General features: G+C 30.1%; 4 protein-coding genes and 1 long non-coding RNA gene across 5 annotated transcripts; 3 read left to right on the forward strand and 2 right to left on the reverse strand.

Annotated features, from left to right (window-relative positions):
* Window positions 1-387: 387 nt before the first annotated feature.
* Window positions 388-4992, forward strand: LOC118064417 (uncharacterized). Its single transcript, XM_035078982.1, has 2 exons — window positions 388-2142; window positions 2194-4992. Exons 1-2 carry the CDS (start codon window positions 388-390, stop codon window positions 4990-4992), a joined length of 4554 nt encoding a protein of 1517 aa, XP_034934873.1.
* Window positions 4993-5475: 483 nt separating this feature from the next.
* LOC118064412 (uncharacterized) lies at window positions 5476-6992 on the reverse strand. Its single transcript, XM_035078977.1, has 5 exons — window positions 6811-6992; window positions 6449-6608; window positions 6117-6306; window positions 5856-6038; window positions 5476-5675 (listed from the first exon to the last, which is right to left on the reverse strand). The coding sequence occupies exons 1-5, from the start codon at window positions 6885-6887 to the stop codon at window positions 5557-5559; spliced, it is 729 nt and encodes a 242-aa protein (XP_034934868.1). The 5' UTR covers window positions 6888-6992; the 3' UTR covers window positions 5476-5556.
* Window positions 6993-7288: 296 nt separating this feature from the next.
* On the forward strand, window positions 7289-8967 carry LOC118064411 (uncharacterized). Its single transcript, XM_035078976.1, has 6 exons — window positions 7289-7405; window positions 7543-7808; window positions 7947-8112; window positions 8186-8393; window positions 8463-8651; window positions 8728-8967. Exons 2-6 carry the CDS (start codon window positions 7561-7563, stop codon window positions 8874-8876), a joined length of 960 nt encoding a protein of 319 aa, XP_034934867.1. The 5' UTR covers window positions 7289-7405; window positions 7543-7560; the 3' UTR covers window positions 8877-8967.
* A 4637-nt stretch (window positions 8968-13604) lies between these two features.
* On the forward strand, window positions 13605-15298 carry LOC118064413 (uncharacterized). The gene is made up of 4 exons (XR_004690057.1): window positions 13605-13795; window positions 14101-14129; window positions 14442-14632; window positions 14713-15298. It is a non-coding gene; the product is annotated as an uncharacterized lncRNA (long non-coding RNA).
* Window positions 15299-21646: 6348 nt separating this feature from the next.
* Window positions 21647-22621, reverse strand: LOC118064418 (uncharacterized). The gene has a single exon (XM_035078983.1). The coding sequence runs from the start codon at window positions 22619-22621 to the stop codon at window positions 21647-21649; it is 975 nt and encodes a 324-aa protein (XP_034934874.1).
* Window positions 22622-27633: the final 5012 nt, after the last annotated feature.

The raw sequence follows: 27633 nt of genomic DNA on the forward strand, positions 1-27633 counted from the left end.
AGTACAACTAGAACTACATTGCGTATAAAGAGTATAATTTGCACTACAGGAATACTATTTGAATGATAGAATTGGAAGTATAATAAGTAATATTAAAAATTTAGTTGAAAAATTTTTGGTTTAAATGATATTATATGTTGTACATATATGTTATGTGTAAAATTAACTTAATTATTTTTATTTAAATAAACAAATTCCTAATAAACAAGAAAAATTTTACAACTTAATGTCTTTTTTGATCCCCACACTTTGTATATTCCATTAAAATATATTTTATAGAATTGATATTTTTTTGAATTTATTTTATATAATTTAAATCTAATTATAATTTAATTACACACTTATATTTATATTTTATTCTCATCTAATTTCTTTTCACTGAAAAAAATGGGACGACGAAAGATTGTTCGGTCAGTTGAAGAAGAAGAAGAGTTCCAACGTCAAAGACGTCAGAGAAATGCTGAAAATCAGCGTAAACGTCGTCAACGAAAAATACAAAGTTCTTTAGTAGATAATAATTCAAATTCAAATATAAATAGAGTTTCGTCGGATCATATTTGTTTATCAGTAACAAAATCCAGTCAACAATTTATGAATAACAATGATAATTTATCCGTTAGTAATAATGATTCAGTTGTAAATCAATCATTATTAAGTACTGATAATTTATCCGTTAGTAATAATGATTCAGTTGTAAATCAATCATTATTAAGTACTGATAATTTATCCGTTAGTAATGATGATTCAGTTGTAAATCAATCATTATCAAGTAATAATGCTGTTTCTGCACGAGAGCGACAACGACTATGCCAACAAAGAAGAAATACAATTTCAGTAATACAAAATCAAAATGTAAACGATATTAATGAATACTTTATTGGAGAAATGGATGTTCTATGCAGACATTGTAATGCAAAACATTTCTCTCAAGAAAAAGTGTTCGCTAAAGGTAATTCATTCAATGATTGTTGTAATCATGGAAAAGTTTCTTTTCAGCGTCCACCATCTATTCCTGATAAACTTCGTATGTTATTTGATTATACCGATCCAAATTCTAAAAATTTTCATGAACGAATACGCGTTTATAATTCTTCGTTTTCATTTGCATCTTTCAATGCTAATTTGATCAACTTTCAATCAAGACGCCCTGGTCCTTATTGTTTTAAGATTCAAGGTCAAGTTTACTATCAAATAAATACAAGTCTTTACCCACAATCAGATGATTCGCCCAGTTTCGGTCAATTATTCATCATTGATTCTAATGAAGCAATAACTAATCGTTTAGCAACTAATTCACAACTTAATGTGAATATTTTGCAAGATCTTGATAAAATCATGCGCGACCATAACATGTTTGCGAAATCTTATCAAATGATGCATGAAGAAGTCAAGAAACAAGAAGAGTTAGCATTGCAATCCAATTGTTCAAATACTCCAGAGATGGAACTACTTTTTACACTTAAACCTGGTGTAGATCGTAGAAGGTTTAATTTGCAACAAGTTAATGAAGTTGCTGCTATTTTTACTACTACTGCAGATGGAGAAATTCCAGAATCATACGTAAGTATACGCAATCGAAGGACAAAAGAATTACAATATATAAGTACAATGAATCCAAATGTCGAACCGTGGATTTATCCTTTATTTTATCCATATGGTTCTCCCGGTTGGCATCAAAATATAATGAAAATTGGTGAAAATAAACGAGTTTCTCGAGCAGCTTATGTGAAATACCTAATGTCCATACGCAATGACGAATTTAATGTATTTCTAAGAGGAGGTCGATTATTTCAGCAATGGTTAGTTGATAATTATGTCAAAATAGAAAAAGATCAAATGACATATCATAAAAATCATCAAGCACAATTAAGAGTTGATACGTACCAAGGAGTTCATGATCATTTACAACGTATAGCAAATGATTCTAATAGTCGTATAGGAAAAGTTGTAGTTCTCCCGGCAACATTTACAGGATCACCACGCAATATGTTTCAGAATTATCAAGATTCAATGGCTATTGTACGCAAATATGGTAAACCAGACTTATTTGTTACAATGACTTGTAATCCTCATTGGAAAGAAATTACGGATAATTTGCTTCCTAATCAAATTGCTTCTGATAGACCAGATCTTTGTGCGAGAGTATTCAATTTAAAAAAAAATCATTTGATTGATTTAATTGTTAAAAAAAAGTTTTTCGGGAACGTCGCTGCATATGTATATGTGATTGAGTTTCAAAAAAGAGGATTACCACATATTCATCTATTAATAACATTAAATTCAAATTCAAAAATGACTACTCCAACAATTGTTGATCGTTATATTTCTGCTGAAATTCCAGATCCGAATGAAAATCCTATTTTACATGATATTGTTATGAAAAATATGATTCATGGACCCTGTGGAAATTGGTGTTTGATAAATAATAAATGTTCTAAACATTTTCCAAAAGACTTTCAAGATGAAACAATATTGGGTGATGACGGTTATCCTTCATATCGACGAAGGAATATTAATAAAACTTATAATCGATCTAATGTATATATAGTTGATAATCGTCATGTTGTCCCTTATTGTCCTCATTTAATTATGATATTTAATTGTCATATCAATGTGGAAGCTGTGGCAAGTATTAAATCTGTAAAATATCTATTTAAATATGTATATAAAGGGCATGATTGTGCAACAGTAACTGTAGGTGAAACATCGTCAGATAATTCGGTTGTTAACCATGATGAAATAAAAAATTATATTGAAACTCGATATGTAAGCCCAATTGAAGCTACATGGCGAATTCTAAGTAAACCATTGCAAGAAAAAAGTCATTCTATTGTTAGATTGCCTTTACATTTACCAAATCAACAGAGTATAACGATTGATATTGAAATGAATGAAGATGAAATGACTAACGCATTAGCAGATAAAACAACAATGTTGACTGATTATTTCAAATTAAATTCAACTGATGAACTAGCAAAGCAGTATATATATCCTGAAATTCCTCAACATTATGTTTTTAAAAAGAAAAAAATTGATGGACGAAATATTACAAGTTGGGAAAAACGAAAATTACACTTTAATACAATTGGACGTATGTATTCTGTTAGTCCTACTCAAACTGAATTATTTCATCTTCGATTGTTATTATTATCAGTTAAAGGAGCTACAAGTTATGAGAATCTTAGAACATTCAATAATATTCTATATTCATCATATTTTGAAACTTGCATAGCACGAGGATTAATTGAACATGATGATGAATGGCAAAACGCAATGCATGAAGCTGAAGTTTGGATGATGCCTTCAAGTTTACGTAGATTATTTGTTCGTATTTTAATTCATTGCCAACCTCAACATCCAGAAAAGTTATGGGAAGAGTTTAAGGACGCAATGTCTGAAGACTATACAAGAAAATATGGTTCATCAATCCACGGAATTAAAAAAGCATATTTACAAATAATTTCAATGCTTCATGCTGAAGATCGAAGTTTAGCTGATTATCCTACGATGGAACAAATCAATGAAATAGATGGAATCGATAATGAAGTATCTATTGATGAAGCAAGAGAACTTGGATTAGAACAATATAACAAATTAAATGAAGAACAAAAAGTTATTGTTGATACTATTTTGAATCTGCAAACTAATGATGATAATAATATAAATCCAAATCATAACGAGAAAAATTGTTTTTATATCGATGGACCTGGTGGATCAGGAAAAACGTTCATTTATACTACTTTATGGTATTTGTTAAGAAGTCAACATAAGAAAGTTAGTACCATGGCATACACAGGAATTGCAGCTACTTTGCTGCCTAATGGTAGAACTGTTCATAAAACATTTGGTTTACCTGTACCTATGTTTTCTGATTCATCATCGAATATTAAAATTCAATCCAAAGAAGGAAAATACTTATTAGAAACTGATGTTTTCATTTGGGATGAAGCCCCAATGGCACCAAGATATGCGTTAGAAATAATGGATAGAACATTACGTGATATAACCAATAAGAAAGATGTAGCTTTTGGTGGTAAAATTGTTGTTCTTGGTGGTGATTTCAGACAACTTCTACCTGTTAAAACCCACAGTACTCGAAGTGAAACTGTAAATCTCTCAATTAAATTCAGTTCGTTATGGAAAAACTTTCAATTATTTTCATTATCACAAAATATGCGAGTATTACCTGAGGAAGTTGAATTTGCAGAGTTCTTATTAAATCTAGGTAACGGAACTTTAAATGATAATGAAGATAACGTCCAAATACCATCATGTTGTTTAGCTCACGTTGATGATGATATAATAAATGATACTTATGGCGATTTATTTCGGCAAAAGAAATTTAATGAAGCTACAAAATGTGCAATACTTTCAGCTCGGAATATAGATGTTGATGAAATTAACAAAAAAGTGGTCGAATTGTTAGATCCAAATAGTGAACGAATTTATACTAGCATAGATAGTGTAAATAATTGCGATGATAATGGTAATATGAGTGAAGCTCTTTTACCAGAATATTTAAATAGTCTATCACCGCCAAATCTTGCTCCTCATGAATTACGTTTACGAGTAAATTGTATTGTTATGCTCATCAGAAATCTTAGTATTCATGAAGGCTTGTGTAATGGTACTAGATTATTAGTTTTAGAGCTCCAAAATAATTTACTAAAATGTCAAATTTTGAGTGGTGATAAAAGTGGAGACATTGTTTTCATTAATCGTATAACTTTGTATTGTGAAAATGTCTATCCTTTTTCATTCAAAAGAAGGCAATTCCCTATCAGGTTGGCTTTTGCTATGACAATAAATAAATCACAAGGACAAACTTTTCAAAAGATTGGAATAGATCTTCGAAGGGACGTTTTTAGTCATGGACATCTTTATGTCGCATGTTCTCGAGTTCGCTCTAGGCAATCTTTGAAAATTTATCTTGGTGATCAAAGAAGCAATTCCACTGTTAAAAATTATATATATAAAGAATTATATTTATAAACGTCTCTATTTGTTGAAGACGATATCATAAAACTAAAAATAATATTTTGTTTAAACTTATTATAGTATTTGGAAAGGCAATTACTTTGTGATTGTAATGAAAAATTAATTGAAAAAGATTCAAAGATATTAAAGTAAATAGTTTCATTGTTAATTTACAAAATATAATTATCATCATATAAAACTATTTTTTCTATTCTTTATTATTAGATATTTAACTACAATATTTTATTTAAAATTATTGATTTAATATTATCAATTATCCGCAGCTATGTTCATAATTTCATAGGTTTTTAAGTCATGCCTCAATTCAGAATCATTTTTAAGAACTTTAAAGAAACCTATATTGGCACAGCTCGAAAAAAAACTTATCAATTATTTAATGAGTATTAGTCATAAATAGAACCTTATTCATTATATTTATATAATTATTTATTATATTATTTATATAATATATAATACAATTTATTCTTATAGTACAAAACTGTTATATTTGAGTATCAGATATTTGTTGTGATATTCAATTTTTATTTGAAATTAAATTCTGAGATTTGATAAAAAATGTTAGAATAGGTTTCTTGGCGGAGCTAAGATTCCTAACTCAAGATTTTCTATAGACATGGTAAAATCTAAAACTCGAATATCACTCATTTTCGGTACTGCTAAATAACTGGAATAGTCTCCTAAAAAAGAAAAGTTAGGTAATTCATTAAAAGAATAAGAAATTGTGAATATTACATTGTATATAAATATCGATATAGAAAAATTTATTATGAATATAGAATATTGAATAAATTTAAAAACATATTAATCGAAATCATCAACAAATTGCTTTTAAAATAAAATATTAAGAATCTACTTACGATTATCAACTTGTGATTCTGCCAAAAATATAAGTAATTTTCCAATCTTAATGTTCGGGTTGATCTTATGATCGAAAATACGAACATTCACTTCAAAACGACCATCAGTTACAACACCTGATTGATAACTTGATTTTCGATTCTCGATAAGAGTAAAATTTGATTTGACATACCCAGTTATATCTAAAAGATTTATTGTGTTTATTTTTTATAACACATAAAAATGATTATGATGTCACTTATAAAGTACAAATGATTTACATTTTATGGAATATTTTCGAAAGACATCTATCATTTGACATTCCAATGGTTGAATCATATCAAAAATAATAGAACTAAGAGAAATTTTTGTGGACGACCTTGCAACTAACTCTACTTGATGTAAATTTTCTTGAAGTATTCCATACGTATTGTGACATTTTCGACAATAAGCGTTGTTGAGTGTAACAATCTATAATAAAAAAAAAATTCCAATTGGTCATTAAGATAAAAATTTAATGAGTTAATAATTAGTCGAGCAGCTTGGCAATAGTTTAACCAATTTTGAAAATGATAGAATTCAGTTTGAATTATAAATTAATTGAGTAACTTACAGATCGATGGTGAATAAGTTGAGAATATATAGTAGCCAGCTCTTCAAAAAAAATTACTCTTACTCTTCGTCCTTGATTATTGTTGAGAATTAAACTCCACATTGTTTTATGTACAATTTTCGTGATACCTTCGATTGAATCCACATAACCGCAAATCTGACTGTGAATGAATTCGAAAATTTTACTCTACTTACTTTTCCTCTAAATTTGCAATTATGCAGCGTAATTTTATTCTCAATTTCAACTCAATTAAAATTTAAATTAAAAAAAATTAATTCAGAATTGTAAATATTCAACAAACAATATCAATCATGAGAAAAATTAGAATTGTGATCTATTTTTTGATAAAAAATAAAACTTACATGGTACTATCCTGACGTTGATAATTATCGATACATAGATTTGTTGTAAATAATTTTTTGAAAACTTCACAGTCCATTTTGTTATTAATAAAATAGGTTCATCATATTTTAAAATTGTTTACAACTTATCTGACATATTATCTGTCATATATACATATACCAAAAACGTGGTCACACCGTTATGCTCATGTGGTGATCAGCGGCCGGCAGGTAGCACCACAGCTGTAGCGAGTTAAGAATAAATAAACAGTTGATATTTTATTTATTAAATAAATAATTTTAATTGTTTAATATAAAATATAAAACTAGCTTTTCAGCTAAATTCGAACCTATGCTTGAATTAAATTATAACAGTTATGTCGATAAGTCTGTTTGAGATAGTTCATTTTTTGGCCGCCAGACTTCTTATCAAACACATTTTCCATGACTCATATGTTAATCTAGGTATGTGAAAGTTTTAAGTTCGTTAACGTTTACCGCCAAAAGCTATGCTCAGTCTTTTTCATCGTGGTCGTCCTGGAGTGAAAGTGTCTCAGGTGCACCATTCACGTATTTTGATAAATACAGCTGTATTTTTTAGAAAATTCACTTAAAAGTAAGTACATCAGAAGCACGTAATAATAATTATCATATTTCTTTCTCAATAGCGGCCTTATTATAAATATTATCGCTTAATAATTGCTAAACGTCACAATCATATCAATAATTGAATATCCGCCATTTTTTTTCTAGATTATTCTCTTGAATAAAATGAACTCTTCAAAAAACAAAAGAAGTTCTAAAAAATTATTTGATGATGATGGTAGTGATGCAAATAATTCAAAAAAAATCCATTTGGAGCAGCAAGTAAATAAAAAAAATGATGATCTGCTCAATCAAGAAGCAGTAGTAGTTGAAGATGAGGTTGTACAACAGAGACAACCCGAAAAATCAGTTAATACTCGAGAATTCGTGGGATATTCATCGTTCAAAGGATTCAAAGCATATGACAAATCTATGTAAGTGAAACTATAATTAAATTTTTATTTATAAGTTATTTTAATGACTTTAATTTTTAGAGTTTATGTTTAGAGTATTGAATTGATTAATGTCTCTTTTTCTCATTAAAATATCAATTAATTACGCGTCATTTTCAGAGAAATCATTGCAAAAGTCAGTGGATTCTCAGGTCCTTCTGAAGTTGGGGAAGACAAAAATAGTCTTTATAAAGTCGATTTAGTCAATGATAGAGGAGAAAAACTCCAGCTAGCTGCTTGGAATGACGAAATAAAACGCATTGCTCCATATATTAAAACTAATGCGGTAAGTTTAAAATTGTCAATTTTATTAAAATTTTTTAAATGTTGGGTTGTTGTATAAGTCTTTTTTTGTATAGATCCTTCATATTGAATCAGTATATTGTAAGCCAATTACCAAGCCCAAATACAACAAAGGGACGGAAAATTATGAGTTAGTAGTTCAATCGAACACCAATATTACTATCCAAGGTCACGATGACATCGGGAACAATGCAGTTCAACTTAATCGACCAGCTCCTCTTATCAAAATTCGTAATTTACTCGTGTGTGGTCACCAATTAATACGTGAGTTCATTTAAATAAAATATATACAATTGAAAATATCGATTTTTTTATAATTTTAATTATTTACAGGAACTGTCGGATTTATTAAAACTAATTTTGGTCTCATTAAGACATTAAATGCAAGAAATCAATATATTTGTGGATCTATCACAGATAAGCACATAAAAATAGAAGTTAGAATTCACGGTATAGAAGACTGTCAGATTCCTTTCACTAAAGGAGATCATATTTCTCTCAAAGGGTCGATTCAGGTTAATGGTGAGATTCAACTTTATTATTTGGATTTTAGTCTCAAATTCAAGAGTTTTCAATAATGAAAATTGTAATTTTTCAGCTAATCCTGTTTACATCTTAGTAGAGAAAGCAGAAGACATAACTCGAGAAAGTGATGAAAAACTTAGTTTCGCTCGCCTGATGCAGATAACAGAGGGCTTGGATGCTGATTCTCATCGTCGGAGATACGATTCAGATGACAATGAATAATAGTTTTTTGTTATGTTTCTATTTAAAAAAAACATAACATTCAATCATTTTCTATTCCAAAATTACCATTTTATTTTTGAACTAAAAAAAACTAATTGGTCATTTCTTTTTATGAAAATCATTATATTTTTATTTTTTTTCAACTCAAGTAGATTTTTTTTTGTTTTCAAAAAGCATCGTTCTGATGGAGCAAGAGTGCTCAAATGATATTTTTTTTTATTTTAAAATAGAATATTTTTTTTTTGTTCAAAAGAAATGATTGATTATTTTTTTGTTTTCTATTTTTTTGAAATGAAGAAAACCTTCAAATTTGAATTGTTTTCTATTTTTTTGAAATTAACAAAAACTTAGAACCGCATCGTCATAAAAAAAATTTGATTCTAATGACGAGAAGTTATAGTTTTGTATTGTTTCTACTTTTTCTACTTTTAGAAAAAAAAACATTCTTTCATTTTGATTCTATTTTTCTTCTATTATTTTTATAATAATAACCTGAGTTCATAAGACTGAACTTAAGACTGAGTTTAGTAGTAATAAAAAAAGCTCAATTTTTATAAAGTAATAAATAATGTATAACAAACATTTTTTAATTGTAAGACTCTTTAAGGTTTGTTACATTTATTGGTAGATTAGATTTAAGATTTGTTACAAATGCATGCATAAAAATTGTATTGTTGAGTATTAAAAATGTTCTGATAATAAAAATTAAAAAATTATTTTTATGCTGTTTTTTAAAAGAATTTTCACAAAAAATATTAAAATTAATTAATTAATTAATTGAATAAAAACCTCAATTTTGAGCGCGCGAAGCGCACTCTTCGCTGCTAGTATTTATAAGTTATAAGCTACTCGCTTGGGTACGAAGGAAGGGGATAGAACTTGCCGGCGAAGTGCCAGAACTCGCTGCCGATTGTCGTATGCCTCTCTCTTTCTACGAACATGAGCCTTTCTTACTTCTACTCATACTTTTTTATGTACAACACATGCGCAGAAAGATGGAATGAATAAGACTGCGACAGAAGATATAACGCTCTTTGTCACTTGTCTTAGGGCTCTGAGTAATTTTGATACGCACTGTCGTAAAAATCAATAATCATTCTATGCCTTTCAGAGACCATTGCTACGCCACCTGTCGAGAATGGAAAAAATACGATTCTGTGAATGATCACCTGAAATTTTTCTCGCGAAACTGTGTTTTATTTATTCGTTTTTTTGTTATAAAATATTTTTTTAAATATCCCGAACAATAGTATGTACATCGGGAAACAACGATTTACAGTATAGGTATAGTGGTTATTGTGAAATAAATCATTTTCTCGTTGACGGCTGATGACAGCGGTATCCGCCATGACACCTCTAAAATCTAGTGAAAAATGAGTGCATATCTTTATCTTCATTTCTAATTATGATAAAGTAATTAATGTTATTATATTGTTGTTTTCCGATGTGAAGAATAAAATAAGCTTTCGATTAAGTCCTAAATTAACTAAATTCATCCATTTTTGACGCCGTCATTTGTAGAGAAAAATTTGCTAGGAACTTTTTAGGGGGAAATCTGTCTACAGCCCAGCCTTAAGATCAGAGAGGAAAGATAATTTATTATTTCACCTCTCTGTTAGGTGTGACGAAAAATTCATAAAGAAAATATGCTTGGAGATGATGGATTTCTTGTCATACTTACTATCACTAAAAATAGTGAATTTCCACGGGTTTATTTTTAGAGAATGAAAATCATCAATGCGCGAATCAGAATACTGTCATTGAGGATTCAATCAGCGTTAATGAGCGGAGTCTTTAAAATTGTTTAATCATCTACAAGTATTGTTATATCGAAAATACCGATTCGCTCTTTCGTTTTCATTTATCTTTGTTGAAATAAAATTATTCAACTGTTTAAGGCTGGGCTGAAGTCAGAAAGTTTCCCGGAGTTGACTTTACGCCCTCACGTTGTGCGGCGAAAAGCCGAAGCTCGATATCAATTGAAATTGAGTAGGTAACAAAGAAATCGTTCGAAAAATGATAATTTACAGGGATGCACTACAAAAAGGGAGCCTTAGGGTACCAAGAAATTTACAAATTTCAGAATAATCTGTTCCGAGCAAGACAGAGCACAAAATATATCTATCTATCTCCGTCTTATTTTTCAGAGAAGACTGCGAGTTCGAACAGTTGACGAGCAAGCACATTCCCCACCCTCTGTTACTAAGCCTGAAGCTTACGATATCTAAACGTAAACAAAGCAAATGAAAATATGCTAGCTCTATAGTCAGAAGGTTCGCCAGTTATTTTACCGAACGGTGTTCGATTCCAATTGCGGCAAAATTTTTTTTTTATTTAAATTGCATGTAATTGCAATTTTATCATGCCAAAAATGAGTTTTAAATTTCAATTTTTATGTAAAATTTTTTTTTCAATTAATCAATGACAAATGAGAAAATATTTTAACAGGGCCATTAACCTTTTTTTGTACAAATACATTGATAATAGCCTTTTTTAACAACTTATTAATAATAAAAAATTGTTTAAACAATCCGCGGCGAGTTCCGATACTTCGCCGGCAAGCTCGACCCCCACTTTCTGTGCCCAAGCCTGTAGCTTATAATTTTCAAGCATCGTATATATAATTGGAACTATAATAGCTCAGTGGTTAGAGCCCCGACCTTTTATTTTGCTGGGCAGGGTTCGATCCCAGTCATAGGCAATTTTTTTTCTGTTTCTTGTTCAAGTGACTTTATATACTTATAAATCAATTCATATATTTTATTACATTATTCTTCCAATTAATTACGAAAAAAAACTTGTTTTTCTGAAAATAAGCTGAGGGTGAGGAACGAGTTACTATGAATTCTCTTTTTTAGAAAATGTTGTCTTTAAAAGACACTATGAATTGATTTTGAACTTATACAAACAACCAATTATTGTATTTATATAAAATTTTAATGAAAAAAAAAATTGGCTATAACTGGGATCGAACCCTAATCGGTAAAATGAAAGCTTGGTGTTCTACCTACAGAGCTAACATATTATCTCTGACATCATGTTTATGTTTATAAATTGTATAATGCAGGCTTGAGTACGAAGGGTAGGGATAGAGTTTGCCGGCGAAGTGCCGGAAATCCCCGTGGATTATTTCAACTACTTCTAAATATTTCTAAATTGCTTAAAAAAAAGCTACGTTCATATAGCTATAGTAAAAAAAGTGTTTATAACCCTGTTCATATGTTTTCCGACTCGACGTTGATGAATTACATAAATAATTGAGAAAAAAAAATCAAATCGTTGGTAAGAATTCATTTTAGCATGTTAATATTATAATTACATGCAAATCTAACAAATGAAAAAGAAAAAAAAAACTTTACCATGACTGGAATCGAACCCTGCCCATCAAAATGAAAGACCGATGCGCTAACCACCGAGCTATTATGATTACAAAACATTTATATATGCTCAAAAATTATAAGCTGCAGGCTTGGGCATAGAGAGTGGGGGGTAGAGCTTGCCAGCGAAGTGCCGGAACTCGCCACGGATTGTTTAAACTACTTTTCAATGTTGATAATAATATGATTAACTTGTTAATAACATAACATTGTTAATACATGTAAAGATGTATAAGTTGTTAAACACAGGCTATTATCAATGTATTTATACAAAAAGAAAGTTTATGGCTCTGTTCAAATATTTTTCGACTTAGCGTCAATAAATTCAATGAATAAAGAGAAAAAAAAATCAAATTGTTATAAAAGATTAATTATAGCATGTCAATATTATAATTACATGCTAATCTAACGAATAAAGTAGAAAAAAAAAATTGGTTATGACTGGGGATCGAACCCTGCCCGGCAAAATAGAACTCTGACGCCCTAACCACATGGCCAGCATAATCTCGATATAGAGTTAATGTATATTTGTTTTTATACTACATGCTTGGATACGCCGACTTGGAATTGAGCTTCCTTATTAACATTTATACCTAATAAAAATGATAATAATGGATGAATATATGTATTTGAAGTTATTTGCAGGTATTATATTAATTAATGTTAAATGAGTATCATCATTTTTTTTTATCCTAACTGCAATAGTCATCAAAGTGTAGGGCATTGTAAAGTGATACACTATGTTTACATCACATACATATATTACCCGTACACACACATACAGAATTTACTCGCCAAAATGCAGGGCACCATCAGTTCTGGATACGGATTGAGCATTTTTTCAATATGGATGACTGAGGTCATCTGCGAGCATAATGCTGTCACCTATCAGAATTTTTTCAAACTAATTTTCCAGAGAATGTCATCTGGAATACAAGATTTCTAATTATTTCTAAATTATTCAATTTTATACTATGAATTGATTTTTTTAACATTCAGACAGGTGGCAAGGACTGACGCAAACACGAATTTTGGGCGAAAAACGTATAAAAATGAAATAATTAGTGATTTTTCATCTGAATGATGTGGCCGCCATCTTGAAATTTAAGCGCGGTAAGTCAATTCATAATTTTTTCATTATTCTTTCTAATTTTTTTAATAAAAATATTCACTATATACAAAAAATTGTTGTTTACGTCAGTCCGGCATTAATTCCTCTGTAATTTGGTACCTAATTTTATAGAAATAATTGTAAATTGGCGAAGAAATTAGAAATTTCCCGATCCCATGTATTTGGATAGGGGGAATCAGTCGCCTTTCTGACTTCAGCCCAGCCTTAAAGCATGTAAATAATAAATTTTTTCGACGGTTAACAATCAGAAATTATTATTCAAATAAGTAAGCACGAATTTTTAAAAATTAAATTACATAAAATAATTCCCTTATATTGTCATTAAATAACTAAATATCATCTGTGATATGTCTCTCCTGTAAAAAGACGTTTTCTTTGTCATCAAACATGTGTTGAACTGATGCATAGATGTAAGTCGATTTTCAGCAGAATATTTTTATGAAGAAAATATCCTTATTAATTATAATTTAAATATCTATGTGTTTATTTTCTATTCAATTATATTCTATTGTTTAATTCATTAGTGATAATTGAAAATTGTGAGTTTTTTTTGTAATGCAATGGTGAATGTGTGTTTCGTTTACATGACAATTCTGATTTAACTCAGTATTTATTTGTTGACTTTGAATGATGTTTCTTTAAGGATGGTACTTTGTTATTTAATTTGGTATTATTGATAAAAATGTAATGCATGATAATAATATTTTATTTGCAGTGGAGGAAGGCAATATCGAGGTCCTAATGGTAAAGCATTTATTATCAGTGGAGAATGAATGAACAGTTTTTTCTTAAAAAAGAAATGTTAATTAATATATATAAAATTCTTTGATATAGTTAATAAACATTATCAAAAAGCTTAAATGAATTTCTACAAATGTTTCACATAAACGTTATAATGGACAAAAAGTTTCAATTTTTGTACAGCTTTGTGATGACGTTATCAATTTACTTAATGAAAACATTTTATTTATCTATATACATATTTTTTTAACTGATCTGGTATTTTTGTAAAAAGTTAAAAGTAGTTCGTATTAGTTTCATCCTCCACTTTTTCAGCCAATTTATCAACGTATTTGAAATACACCTGAAAGAATAGCCGTAGTTGAATATTATTTGACCCATAATAGTCTAGTAAACTATTTGAGAAACCTACTGTGTCAAATGATTATAAAATTCAAATTTGAGGACCATTTTTCTTCAAATTTAGTAAACGATAATCAGCTATCAAGATCCTTTTCTTCGTTCAGGTATTTACATCATTTTGATGATATTAATTATAATGATAATTTTAGTAACTGTCAAATTAACAATTTTTCTTTTACAACAGGATTCAAGTTTCCAGATTTAAGGAGATAGCTTATCAAATAGTCGACTTCTTTCCATCAGAAAATGTTTCATTATATTACTCTCCATTCAACAAAATCAACGGAAAGTGTGTACCCCCAAATGGCAAATTATTTGACTAATATCATTATTTTAAAAGTCATTTGATCAGTAATCATATCTAAGTGATGACATTTTAATTTATTTCTATTTTTGGACGTTTTTATAAAAATTTTGAAATAACTAATACTATCCGAAAGTTTGAATATATCATTGAATCAAATTTTGCAATATAAATTTTTACCGCTTTTTTTATTCGATTCAGCTAAAATGTTTTTTTGTCTTCAATGTAATGAACACTTTGAAACCACATCAAGCTATATAAGACATGTCTCTATTTTTCATAAAAATTTAAGTAAATTTAAATGTGGTGAGAAGAAATGTACGAGAATTTTTTCATCATTAAATTCACTTCGCAAACACACTAATTTCAAACATAATCTTAATTTTGAGAGGAATACAGTCTGTAACAATCAAACAAAAAAGAAAAAAGTTTTTATTTCTACCTGCCATAATTCTAATATTTTAAATGTTGAGGTACCCAATATTTTAAAAGATAATTCGAATTGTGTATTTTCAAATAATCACTGTACTGAAAATCCTAGTTTTATTGATCATTCAAATGTTGAGAGTATTGACATTTCTACTGTATCTAACATAACATCAACTGATAGAAATGAGAAAACAAACTTTAAAAATGTTAACAATAGAGATTTTGTATTTTTTGCTGCAAAATTATTCGCTATAGTAGCTCTGCCCCGTAATAGAGCCATAGAAATTATTAAAGATACGACAACGTTAATTACAAGTATTTTAGCAAAAATAAAAACAGAAGTCTTTATAGCTATTAACGAATCAGTAGAGAAAGATGTTAGAAAAAAAATTGATGAATTGTTTTTTGATATAGAGAAACAATATGATACAGATACGTATACCAAATTCAACATTTTTCAAATATTTAAAAAAATAGGTACATATATAGAACCAAAAGAATACCTTATTGGAGAAGTTCAAGAATTTAAAAAAAAATACTAAAGAAATGGTAATGAAAGAAGTGTATGCTCAATTTATTCCTGTACGTTACGTTTTAAAGAAGTTTTTTGAAATGCCACATATTTTTTCAGAGACAATGGATTATATTTCTGGATTAAATGATAATAGAATCATTTCAAATTTAATACAGACAGATTTATGGAAAAATTTGTCAAAGGATTTCCAGGAAAAGATTATTCTTCCAATTAATTTATACTTTGATGATTATGAAACCAATAATCCATTGTCTTCTCATAAGGGTCTTTCTAAATGTGGAGCTGTATATTTGAGCTTACCATCTTTACCACCACATCTTGCCTCAAAAATTAATAATATTTTTTTGTTTATCTTATTCAATTCATTAGACAGAAAAGTAATTAAAAATTCAATTATTTTTGCAAAAGTTTTAGATGAACTTAATTTTCTAGAAAAAGAAGGTATAGAAATTCAGCTGGAAAATAATAAGACACAAGTATACTTTAAAATGGCATTGTTTTTGGGCGACAATTTAGGATTACACGAAATTTTTGGATTCACTACAAGTTTTAGATCATCTCATTTTTGTAGATTCTGTCAAATTAAACTCGAAGACATTTAAAATGAATACTTTGAAATTAAAAATCTAATGCGTAATGAAAAAAATTATAAATCTGATTTAGAGGAAAATAATCCAAAAAGTACAGGAATAGTTGAGCCATGCATTTTTCATAATTTAGATGGTTTTCATGTCACAAAAAATTTATCAGTTGATGTTTTACATGATATACTTGAAGTCATTTGTCAGTATGATCTTGGATTAGTTTTCAATGATATAATTAAAATTAAAAAATATGTTACATTAGATAATTTAAATCATTTGATAAAAGGATTCGATTTTGGGCCTCACAAAAATATACCTCCAGAAATTCTTGATACACAAATAAAAGCGAAACATTTAAAAATGACTGGCGCAGAAATGCTGTGTTTAATTCGCTATTTACCACTGATTTTATGTCAATTTTTTCTCCATAATAGTGAGTTATGGTGTTTGATATTACAACTCCAAAAAATTGTAGAAATAGCAACAGCTAAAAATCTTTCTAATGATTCACAAGATCATATTAGAGTTGTGTTTGGAGAATATTTACAATCACTTTCAAAACTTTACCCAAATTCATTAAAACCTAAACATCATTTTCTCGTACATTATCCAACTGTTTTCAAAACATCTGGACCTTTTGCAAATATGTCATCAATAAGGTTCGAGAGCAAACATAGAGAAGCAAAAATGACTTCAAAAACTTCATTAAATCGTATCAATGTATGTCGTACAATAGCAATTAAACATCATATGATTTTAAATAACAGACTTTTAAAAAATAATAATGATAATTCATGTGATTTGTTTCGATTATTCTTTGATTAAAATTGAAGTTAGAGACAACTTGAATGCATTGTGCGAATTTTCTTAAATACTGCCAAATGAAATAAAAAGCTGCACACAAATTCCTGTCACCGATTATTTTATAATTGAAGGAAATAAAATTGAAATTAATGATATTGTGATGATACCATCCGAAGATGGCCCATTATTTTATAAGATAACTTTAATTATTATATACAATGACAAAGTTTTCGTATTAGTTAAAAATTATAATGATATTTTTTATGATAATAAATTAAATGCGTATCAGATTTATAGTTATAAGTGCACCCGTGAAATATTGGATGGAGATGATTTTTTTAGCAGTAAAATAACACATGAAGTAACAATTTATGATGGTAGAAAATACTTTGTTAAAATTTGGATGTAACAAAAATAGAATTTTCATTCATATTAAAGTATTTATTTATAGGATCATTTTCTAAAAAAATAAATAATTTATATTCCATTAATTTTGTGAATTTTTTTGGGCTTCATTCCTAAAATACTATTTTTAAGTAATAAAATTAATAAAAACTATTATTTTTTATTTTAATTCGCGCGCTACCGTTAGATGGCGCAGTAAATTTTCGCAGTATAGGAAATTTTACTATGCAGTGTAGTAATTTTTACTATAACGCTGAGATGTCACCAGATTACCATATATGTAATACTCCTATATTGCTAGTCGGTATAGGGAGAGAGACTTAAACATTACGGTGCAGACATATATCCGTTTGTCTCACTTATTATACGCTGCGACTTGTGTGCATGATCGTGAATGGAGCGTGCGCATTAGATAGCATTTCAATTTGTACAAGAAATGAGATAGCATCCCTTGCAAATAGAATAGCGTCATTTTGCATATGAAGTAGCGTCTGTTTTACATGCTACATCCAATTTTTTATATATTTTAATTGACTTCATTAATAATTATAGTATTTAAATATTGAAATTTTTTATTTATATTTAATTTCAAAGCCATTTCAGAATCAATTCAATGTTAATAATAATTATTATATTTATAAATATTTACGTGTACAAATAAATTGGGAATTATCAGCTTTTGTTGAAAACGTTGTATTATATATTTCCGGATTTATTGCATATAAATTAACAAAAAAAATTGTAAAATGTCAAGTTTGTATTATACAATTAAAAGGCGACGCTACTAAAGGCACAATGCCTTTATTATCGCAAATAAAAAATCGCGGACCATATATAACACCATCAAAGGATGTAATGGCTATTGGCAAAGTTTGCGAACAGATTATCAGAAAATATCAATCGGAAATAAGTAAACCTTCAATTAAACAATTTTTAATAAATAAAATATTTAACAACATAGGGATGCAATTTGACAATAAAATCATGAATGAACACATTTTATCACAAGATATTTTGGATAATCATCGATCGCAACTTTGCAAATACGTTATCGAATTATATTTAAATACTCGGTTACATTATGAAGCCAAAAAAATGTCCGAGAAGGATCATTGTATAAGACAAAAATATACAAAACTCGTATTATTTAAACACCAATAAGTTTAATAATGTATAATTTGGTATACTGGTATGTGTAAATAATAAATTATTTATTGTTAAATATTATTTTTTTTATCTTAGTTTTTTATTTCCTTATATCCTTTCATCAATTCCCCATTTTTTCTAAAATGCCTGTTTCAAATATGTTGTTCATTTGAATGAAGGTGCTTATAAGAAGTAGAATATGCAAACTTCATTTTAAAAAAATGAAATAAAATCTTTTTTCATTAACAAAGAAAAAAAACATTTCTATTTGTAAATTGTTTAAAATTAATTTCAGAGCTCATGAATGCTACATCTTTTATACAGTAAACTTTAAAATTATTAAATAAAGATATTTAAAATCCAATAGCTTGTATACTATGTATAATTATCATTATCACATTTTAATTGTATTTAGTGTATAATAATTGTCATTAAAATATAGACAGGAAAAAAATTTTTTTTTAAATTAATAATCATGAATATTTATTTATCATCATCACATTTATATATAATTAAAAAATAGAAGAGCAATGTCAACTATTGTGGTGATGTACAAAAGTGATTAGTATGTAGTTTGTAAAATCTAATACAAAAATAATAATTTAAAGGAACAATAATTGACTTAATTATTATTTTTCGCATTTATTACATGTGATTCTATTACTGTGGATGTTGTGTCAAACTCAAAGAGTTGGGGCAGCTTGGGGAAAAGACTTCAAAATTTCAATTCTCCAAAAACTTTCAATTGTAATTTTTATAAAACAATATAATTTGTACTGGTATTTAAAAATATTATTTATAGTCATCGAATTGAATTACAATTATTGAACAATAAAAATTAATTTGTTCTTATAAGTTTAGATTATTTTATTTATTATAAATTTATTTACAAAGAAATAATATATAGAAATACCTTTGAAATTAGATATTCAATTATTATATATAAATGATTTAATTATTATACATGTTTGAACAATTATTAATTGAAGTTATTCTACTAATAATAATAATAGATAAAAGAAAAGAATGAAGGAGAAGATTTGAACACCCGAGACTCACTGCCGGAGTCGGGAGCTTTACCCAAAGAATACAGACCCATAGAAGCCCAGGGCAATAGGATTTAATGTCGCAGTAGAACGCTCAGTACTAACTGCGACCACAAATGTCGCAGCAGTCCAAATGAGTAGGCTGCAGATGGAATGGCCAGCAGTCGTTGACCAAACGTCAACCGAACCAGTACTGAGTCAGTATGTAGATGAATGTTTGAATTTTTAGGTGATTTAGATAGCAGAAAACAATAATAACATGGATGAAAAAATTCATTAAAAAAACAACTAGGTAAACAATGAATCAGAGCCAGGTTACATATCCGAAATTCTCGAATATTTCCAATTAGCATATCGAATTTTAAATAATGCAAATTTCGAATAAATGACAATGAAACATGATTTTTTCATCGTTCATAATTGAGAATTTTTTTTAATATCAACATTGAAAGATAAAAAATGGCAAAATTATAAATATAAGTCTGATGTAGAATTCTGTATGATTAAAATAATGAAAAGCCGCGAATCAAGCTCGCGGGAAAATATGAGAGCGTCCATTTTGGGGGAAAAGGTGCTCAAAACATAACTTTTCCATCTTTTAAAATTAATTACTTTCTCAATTTTTAAGATTAAGGAATGAAAATTAGCAGGATAGTACAAAATAGTATAATGTATAATTCTGCATAATTAAAATATCGAAAAGCCGCGAATCAAGGTCGCGGGCAATTATAAGAGCGTCCATTGTAAGGGACAAAGTGCTTAAAACATAGCTTTTTCATCTTTTAAAATCGATTACTTTGTCAATTATCAAGATTAACGAATGAAAATTAGCATAATAATACAGAACAGTCAAATGTGTAATTCTGTATGATTAAAATAATGAAAAGCCGCGAATCAAGCTCGCGGGCAATTATGAGAGCGTCCATTTTGGGGAAAAAGGTGCTTAAAACATAACTTTTCCATCTTTTAAAATTTATAACTACTTCAATTATCAAGATTAAAAAATAAAAATCCGCAGAATTATGAATGACACTCTGATGTATAATTCTTTATGATTAAAATAATGAAAAGCCGCGAATTATATTTATATCATTTTCATTCTTTTCCGCACCACCCATGAGGTAGAATGATAGGTGCATTTTTTTTTTCATGGTTTCCCCTGTAGGTATAGTCCATGTTCCATAACGATGATTGGAATTTCGCGACTGGAAGGATTGCGTGTTCACTTCATTTTCATTTTGCTGCAATTATGTATGCTTTCTTACTACAATATTTTACCTACTTCTACTCTTACTATTTTTCTCATTCATTCCTCAGTTTTTTCAATTTTTGATTTTTTTCGTATGTGCTATTTGATCGCTTGTGCTTTGAACATTCACGCATTTCCGCTGACAGCCATTTTAAGTTATAAAATATCATCATTCTGCTAAAAACATTCACTATAAATTCATAATGTTTTGAGCAGAACTCATCCATCCATCCTTTATGATTTTTTATGACCCACTGATTGAAGATTCTAACAAATTTTGTTCGCGGTTGTTTCCTGTAAAACGCAGGTATTATTATGTTTTTAAACATCATGCATCCGTAATTTATTATCGCGAAAAATTGGTCATCGGGTGCTTTAAGGTTTCCTAATTCTTTATCGTTAATAGTGCTATACGCCTTCATATTGATTAAAATTTCTGATGCCACCTCCAGATCGCTGTTGTCTTTAATTAGACGAACTGTACAACTACACTTCTTAATCTTATTGTCTCTATCAATTTCAGATAATTCACGCTTTTGCTGCTTATACAGGCGATAAGCAAGATATCCCGCAATATATCGTATAACACACAATTCTAATGAAAATCCTAATAAATCTACAATTCATCGCGCTTAGTATCATTGAAGACTTCATTATCGCAAAGCATATCAGAACAAATTACATCACTATTGGCCACAATAAATCTATTATTATCATTCAGTTCTACCGGCGTATCGATACTTGTATTTTTTAACAACAATTCGTTTTTATCTTCTTCGCAATTCGCTCCTTCAGGAGCTTTACCAACGTTATATACCATAGATCGTTGCGCACAGCTCATCACTCTTTTTGCTGATGGATTTGAATTATTTCCGCAGGATCCACGCCAATATCCAAATAAATTCTCTAATGGATCCTGCTGTAAATTAGCTGTCATTAAATATTCTACATTACGATTTTGTAATTCTTTCCAAAGCTCTAAGGTACTATTAATTGTAATTATCATATTGGTAAAAGAGGGAGGAGCTTTGGCAGCGTTAGCCAGAGATAAACTTGAAAGCCATTCACACGAACTTATCAAGTATCTTTCGACGAAATCACGCAATTTGCATAACCCGGCACGATACATATTATTATCACATATACTTTTCGCATTCATACAATCAATTATACAATTCATTCTCTCAATAAATTCCACGGTAGCTTTACATGCGGGATGTTTCAATTCGCCAGTACAATAGCCAGCTTTCAAGTCTGACGCTACTGTATGGCTGAAAACCTGTGTCGCTAATTTCACACTCATTTTTTCCATCGGGCCCGGATCCAGATGACGACTAGTTAATTTATGATATGCTCTCGCGACGTTGTATTTTTCGATATCAAATAATTCACGAATTGCACCCCATGAAATAATCTCTCCATTTAAAATAAAATCGTGTTTATATAATAAATTACGGAAACACTTCCACATATGTGGACTATCATAGCCGCAGTAGATTCTCTCATCATTCCACTCATAATAAAATTTATCTAATGATATCCCTAATGATTTGAACACACTGCAATTGGTCTGTGCTTGATCGCATACCATGAATTTAATTTTTAAACCGATCGAAAATACATTTTCAATACATTCATTTACAAGGTATTTCAAGATATTACCTTTGACATTCTCACGCGAAAAAAAAATAGCTCTCGGTTGCTTCCACGATGAAGTTAATCCGCGTAACATAAAAACTAAGGTTAATTTTGCAACATCATTAGTGCGACCTAATGAACCTAAATCTACGTACCCGTGTGTTGAATAATAAAAAATGGCTCGTATATTAAAAATTACGAGTTTCAAAAATTTATATGAGCGAGCCACATGTTGAGTCCCCGAAACCCTTCCAGATGTCCTGGCAATAAAACCAAGGAAAAAATTGAAAGGGAAATTTCCAATAAAACTTCAAATCCAAAATCTGGCGAAAGGATTTTCCCAACCTTTTTTTTATTATCGCTGGCGTGAGAAAATCCTTTCCACCTCCTTCACCCACCCAATGCTTATCTCACCCCACCACGCCCATGTTCTCCCTCCTTGAGGAAGAGCTACAAAAATCAAGGAAGACAAGGGCCAGTCCTTCTTGATCTTGCACAGATTCCTTTTCGCTTTCGTTGGGGGATCGCGGACTTTGCTTTTTCAGTCTATCGTTGAATTGTCGTTGTTCTGGGTATTGTGTGAAGTGAGTTGTTCCTGCGATACGTCTGTGACACCTTCTGCCTTGCGATCGAGCTTCTTCTGGAACTACCTGAAAGCTGATTACCATCTTCCCACGACGTGGTCCAGGTTGCTGTTATCATCGTCAACTGGGAATTCCCGATAACCACTCATCAGCTGATCCAGGTTCTTCGTTGAGGATTCTGCAGCAAACCATCTTCAGTCAAAGTAAGAGTTTGTTAACAATCCATTCATAAGTTCTGCAGAAGAGTCTCCACAGAGACTAAGTGCTTCTGCAGAGATCTCCACGCAGATCAATCCGCTATTAGTTCCGTAGAAGGGTCTCCATGCAGACTAAGTGCTTCTACAGGGATCTATATGCTTCCTTGATTATTCGTTCTGTAGAAGAGTCTCCACGCAGACAAAGGGCTTCTACAGAGATCTCTATGCAGATCACTCTTATTCCTTGTGCACCAACGATTTCGAACCTTCGAAGCGATGCTCCTACATCCTTCAGCAATCTTGATCTGTCCGATCCAAGTCTGACAGAATTGCATCTTCATTCTTTTTCTTTCAGTCAAATCAAGTCAAATCAAATCACATCAAATTAAACGCTGATCCATCCGTCACCACCTCCAGAACCATCGTTGGACTCCGTGCTGCTCAACTCTCATCGATTCGCGTATCACCCCTGATTCCCTCATCTCCACCATAGAGATCAAATATTTACTATATTAAATTATCGAGATTAAAATTTCTAGATAACCTGATAAACTTGTGATTGTTTTAGCATTGTAATAGTAGCTTAATATCATTCTTTACGTTATTTATCTCATTAGCATTAATATTACCACTACATTGATGTACCCTCCAGAGAGGCCACGTTTTGTATTAATTTAGTATTATCGTTATTATTTTCAATAAAACCAGCTATTTTTTAAACACCGTGCACAAAGTCTTTTTTGATATCAAATTCTAATGATTCTTTTATGGCCATTCCATCCCACATCAAAACACATTCACGTTCATTTTCACTCATACTTTCGACTTTCTTACGGAGTAGAGAAAAAAATGCAGGATCGAATCCAGTAGTAACGTCAATATTGTTCAGCCACGTATGAATTAGGGTCAAGCACGGAAGGGTAATATTTAATTCATCGCGCAAAAATCTATACGCTTTGGGCCCGCGTTGGTAAATGGAGAAAGCAATTTGCTTTTCTTCTTCGGTCCATTTACGTGATTTTAAATGATTTACCTGCATGTTAATAAAGCATAGCTGCTTATTATTTGTAAAAATTCGGGGAGCAGCAAAATTAAAATACTTTTTGGCTGATTTGAGTGAAAAATGGGTTCGCGATTTTTTCAATCTTGAAATTTGACGACGTAAAGAATTGATCTTCTTTTTTTGCCGCGTAATAATTAATTTATATTTTTTTATTAACGGATTGGAACTCTTCGGAATCGATTCTGCATTTTCTTCATAGAACTCTTCCCGCAAATCAACGCTAATACTTCCTAGAGTAATATTTGCAGCATTACTTACATTGTCTACAATTTTTGGAACAGATTCCGGAAACAGCAATCTTCGAGGGCCAGGTTTAAAATCACTGTCTTCAAAATGCGTGGAGCAGATTCGGCGGGTGCGCAACTTTTTGAGCTCCAGAGTTGCGAGATTGGAATTGCCACATCGTTCAATCCAACACTTACTCCTGTTTAAATAAAAAAATACAAAAATGTTATTGAAGTAGAAACAGCCCTAGTAGTCAAGATCAGACGTCAGAATTTTCGACAGCCTTACGTAATTCTGCTTCCTTTCTGCAGCAGCATATGATGTTTAACGTTGATCTTACGTTGAGAAACCAAAAGACAGCAACATACGTAAGTCTGACGACAGTGTGTTTCCTAATGGCTACTAAGAATAATGGAAACTAAAATTAATTCTGCTTGAGATGATTAGAATTTATAGACGTAACATTCTTGAGAAGAGAAAAACAATACTCACATGATAGAGTTGTCTGGAAAACGATGAAATGTTAAATGTGGATGATTTTTCTTTGAGTTTCCACAACCACTATAAACGCACTTCGTGGAACTTTGCACCATTGTGATAAGAAACAAAGCACTAAGAAATAAATCAAAACCTAAAAAATTATCAAAAATACACCAGAATGTGTAGTAAGTAGTGGAACTAAACACTATCTTGCAAATATCACTGGGTAAATGATAACCGGAAATCCTGAAAATGCACTATGAGCACAGAAAAGATTATTATTAAGCACGTAGCAGAGAATAGCAACAAAGAGAGCCAACGTAAATCGTTGAGGAAGCTGCGAAATCAACCAAAGCCGAAATGCAACTGAATTTTTCTGGAAAATAGAACGAACATTTTTAAGGGGGAGTTGATAGAATATTCAGAAAACCAGCCGATGGGAGAAAAATAGGTGGATGCTAGAAAAATTGGTGCATTCCATTCGTTAATAATTTTACCGGAGGGAGAACTGACCAAATATAGTTCATTTACTGCTTAACACGTTTCATTAAAAAAAAACGGTTCTCCAAGGAAAGTATTCCAATATCGAGAGCACGGAAAAACGAAAACGTGTCATCCGCCGTCCTAATCCACACCTCAATAATGTCATAAACGAATACAGAGTGATAATACGGCAGCAACGGTCGAGCGAGTTGTAGTCAACACTATCATAAAAGTGAAATTTTTAACAAGCATAGTAGACAAGATCTAATACCTAACAAAAACATTAAGTAGTAAACTACATTACATTCCATGAAATTACGTAAAAAACGTTATGTTTTAAGCACCTTTTTCTCTCAGAATGGACGCTCTTATAATTGCCCGCGAGCTTGATTCGCGGCTTTTCATTATTTTAATTATGCAGAATTATACATTAAACTATTTTGTATAATTCTGCCAATTTTTACTCCTTAATCTTAATAATTTGGAAAGTTATTGGAAACATCATGTGCGAAAGGTGACTAAATCAGTAGAGGAAAGAATGACCGAAAATATTTTATGTCATGCTCAACGTTTTCAGTAAAAAAAATTGTAAGCTGGAAAAGTATTTTCACATCGAGAACAGGAAATAAACTCAAACGTATTGCCGCTCGTCCTAAACCAAACCTCAATTAAGTCATAAACTACCATAGTTGCTATGGTATTATTATTCTATATGTGAAAAATAATAATTTCTAAAATAATGTTATACAGAATAATACATCACACTGTTCTGTATAATTCTGCCAATTTTTACGCCTTAATCTTGATATTGGCAAAGTAATTAATTTTAAAAGATGAAAAAGCTATGTTTTGAGCACCTATTTTTCTGAAATGGACGCTCTTATAATTGCCCGCGACCTTGATTCGCGGCTTTTCGATAATTTAATTATGCAAAATTATACATTATACTATTTTGTATTATCCTGCTAATTTTCATTCCTTAATCTTAAAAATTGAGAAAGTAATTAATTTTAAAAGTTGGAAAAGTTATGTTTTAAGCACCTTTTTCCCCAAAATGGACGCTCTCATAATTGCCCGCGAGCTTGATTCGCGGCTTTTCATTATTTCGATGGTACAGAATTATACATTATACTATTTTGTACTATCCTGCTAATTTTTATTCGTTAATCTTAATAATTGACAAAGTAATTGATTTTAAAAGATGAAAAAGCTATGTTTTAAGCACCTTTTTCCCCAAAATGGACGCTCTCATAATTGCCCGCGAGCTTGATTCGCGGCTTTTCGATAATTTAATTATACAGAATTATACATTTGACTGTTCTGTATTATCCTGTTAATTTTTATTCCTTAATCTTAAAAATTGAGAAAGTAATTGATTTTAAAAGATGGAAAAGCTATGTTTCAAGCACCTTCTTCTCTTAAATGGACGCTCTTATATTTTCCCGCGAGCTTGATTCGCGGCTTTTCGATATTTTAATCATACAGAATTCTTCATCAGACTTATATTTATAATTTTGCCATTTTTTATCTTTCAATGTTGATATTAAAAAAAATTCTCAATTATGAACGATGAAAAAATCATGTTCCATTGTCATTTATTCAAAATTTGCATTATTTAAAATGCGATATGCTAATTGGAAATATTCGAAAATTTTCGGATATGTAACCTGGCTCTGATTCATTGTTTACCTAGTTGTTTTTTTAATGAATTTTTTCATCCATGTTATTATTGTTTTCTGCTATCTAAATCACCTAAAAATTCAAACATTCATCTATATACTGACTCAGTACTGGTTCGGTTGACGTTTGGTCAACGACTGCTGGCCATTCCATCTGCAGCCTACTCATTTGGACTGCTGCGACATCTGTGGTCGCAGTTAGTACTGAGCGTTCTACTGCGACATTAAATCCTATTGCCCTGGGCTTCTATGGG

Source organism: Chelonus insularis, unplaced genomic scaffold (genome assembly GCF_013357705.1).
Source record: "Chelonus insularis isolate UGA/USDA-ARS -01 unplaced genomic scaffold, ASM1335770v1 contig_18_pilon, whole genome shotgun sequence".
Lineage (NCBI taxonomy): Eukaryota > Metazoa > Arthropoda > Insecta > Hymenoptera > Braconidae > Chelonus > Chelonus insularis.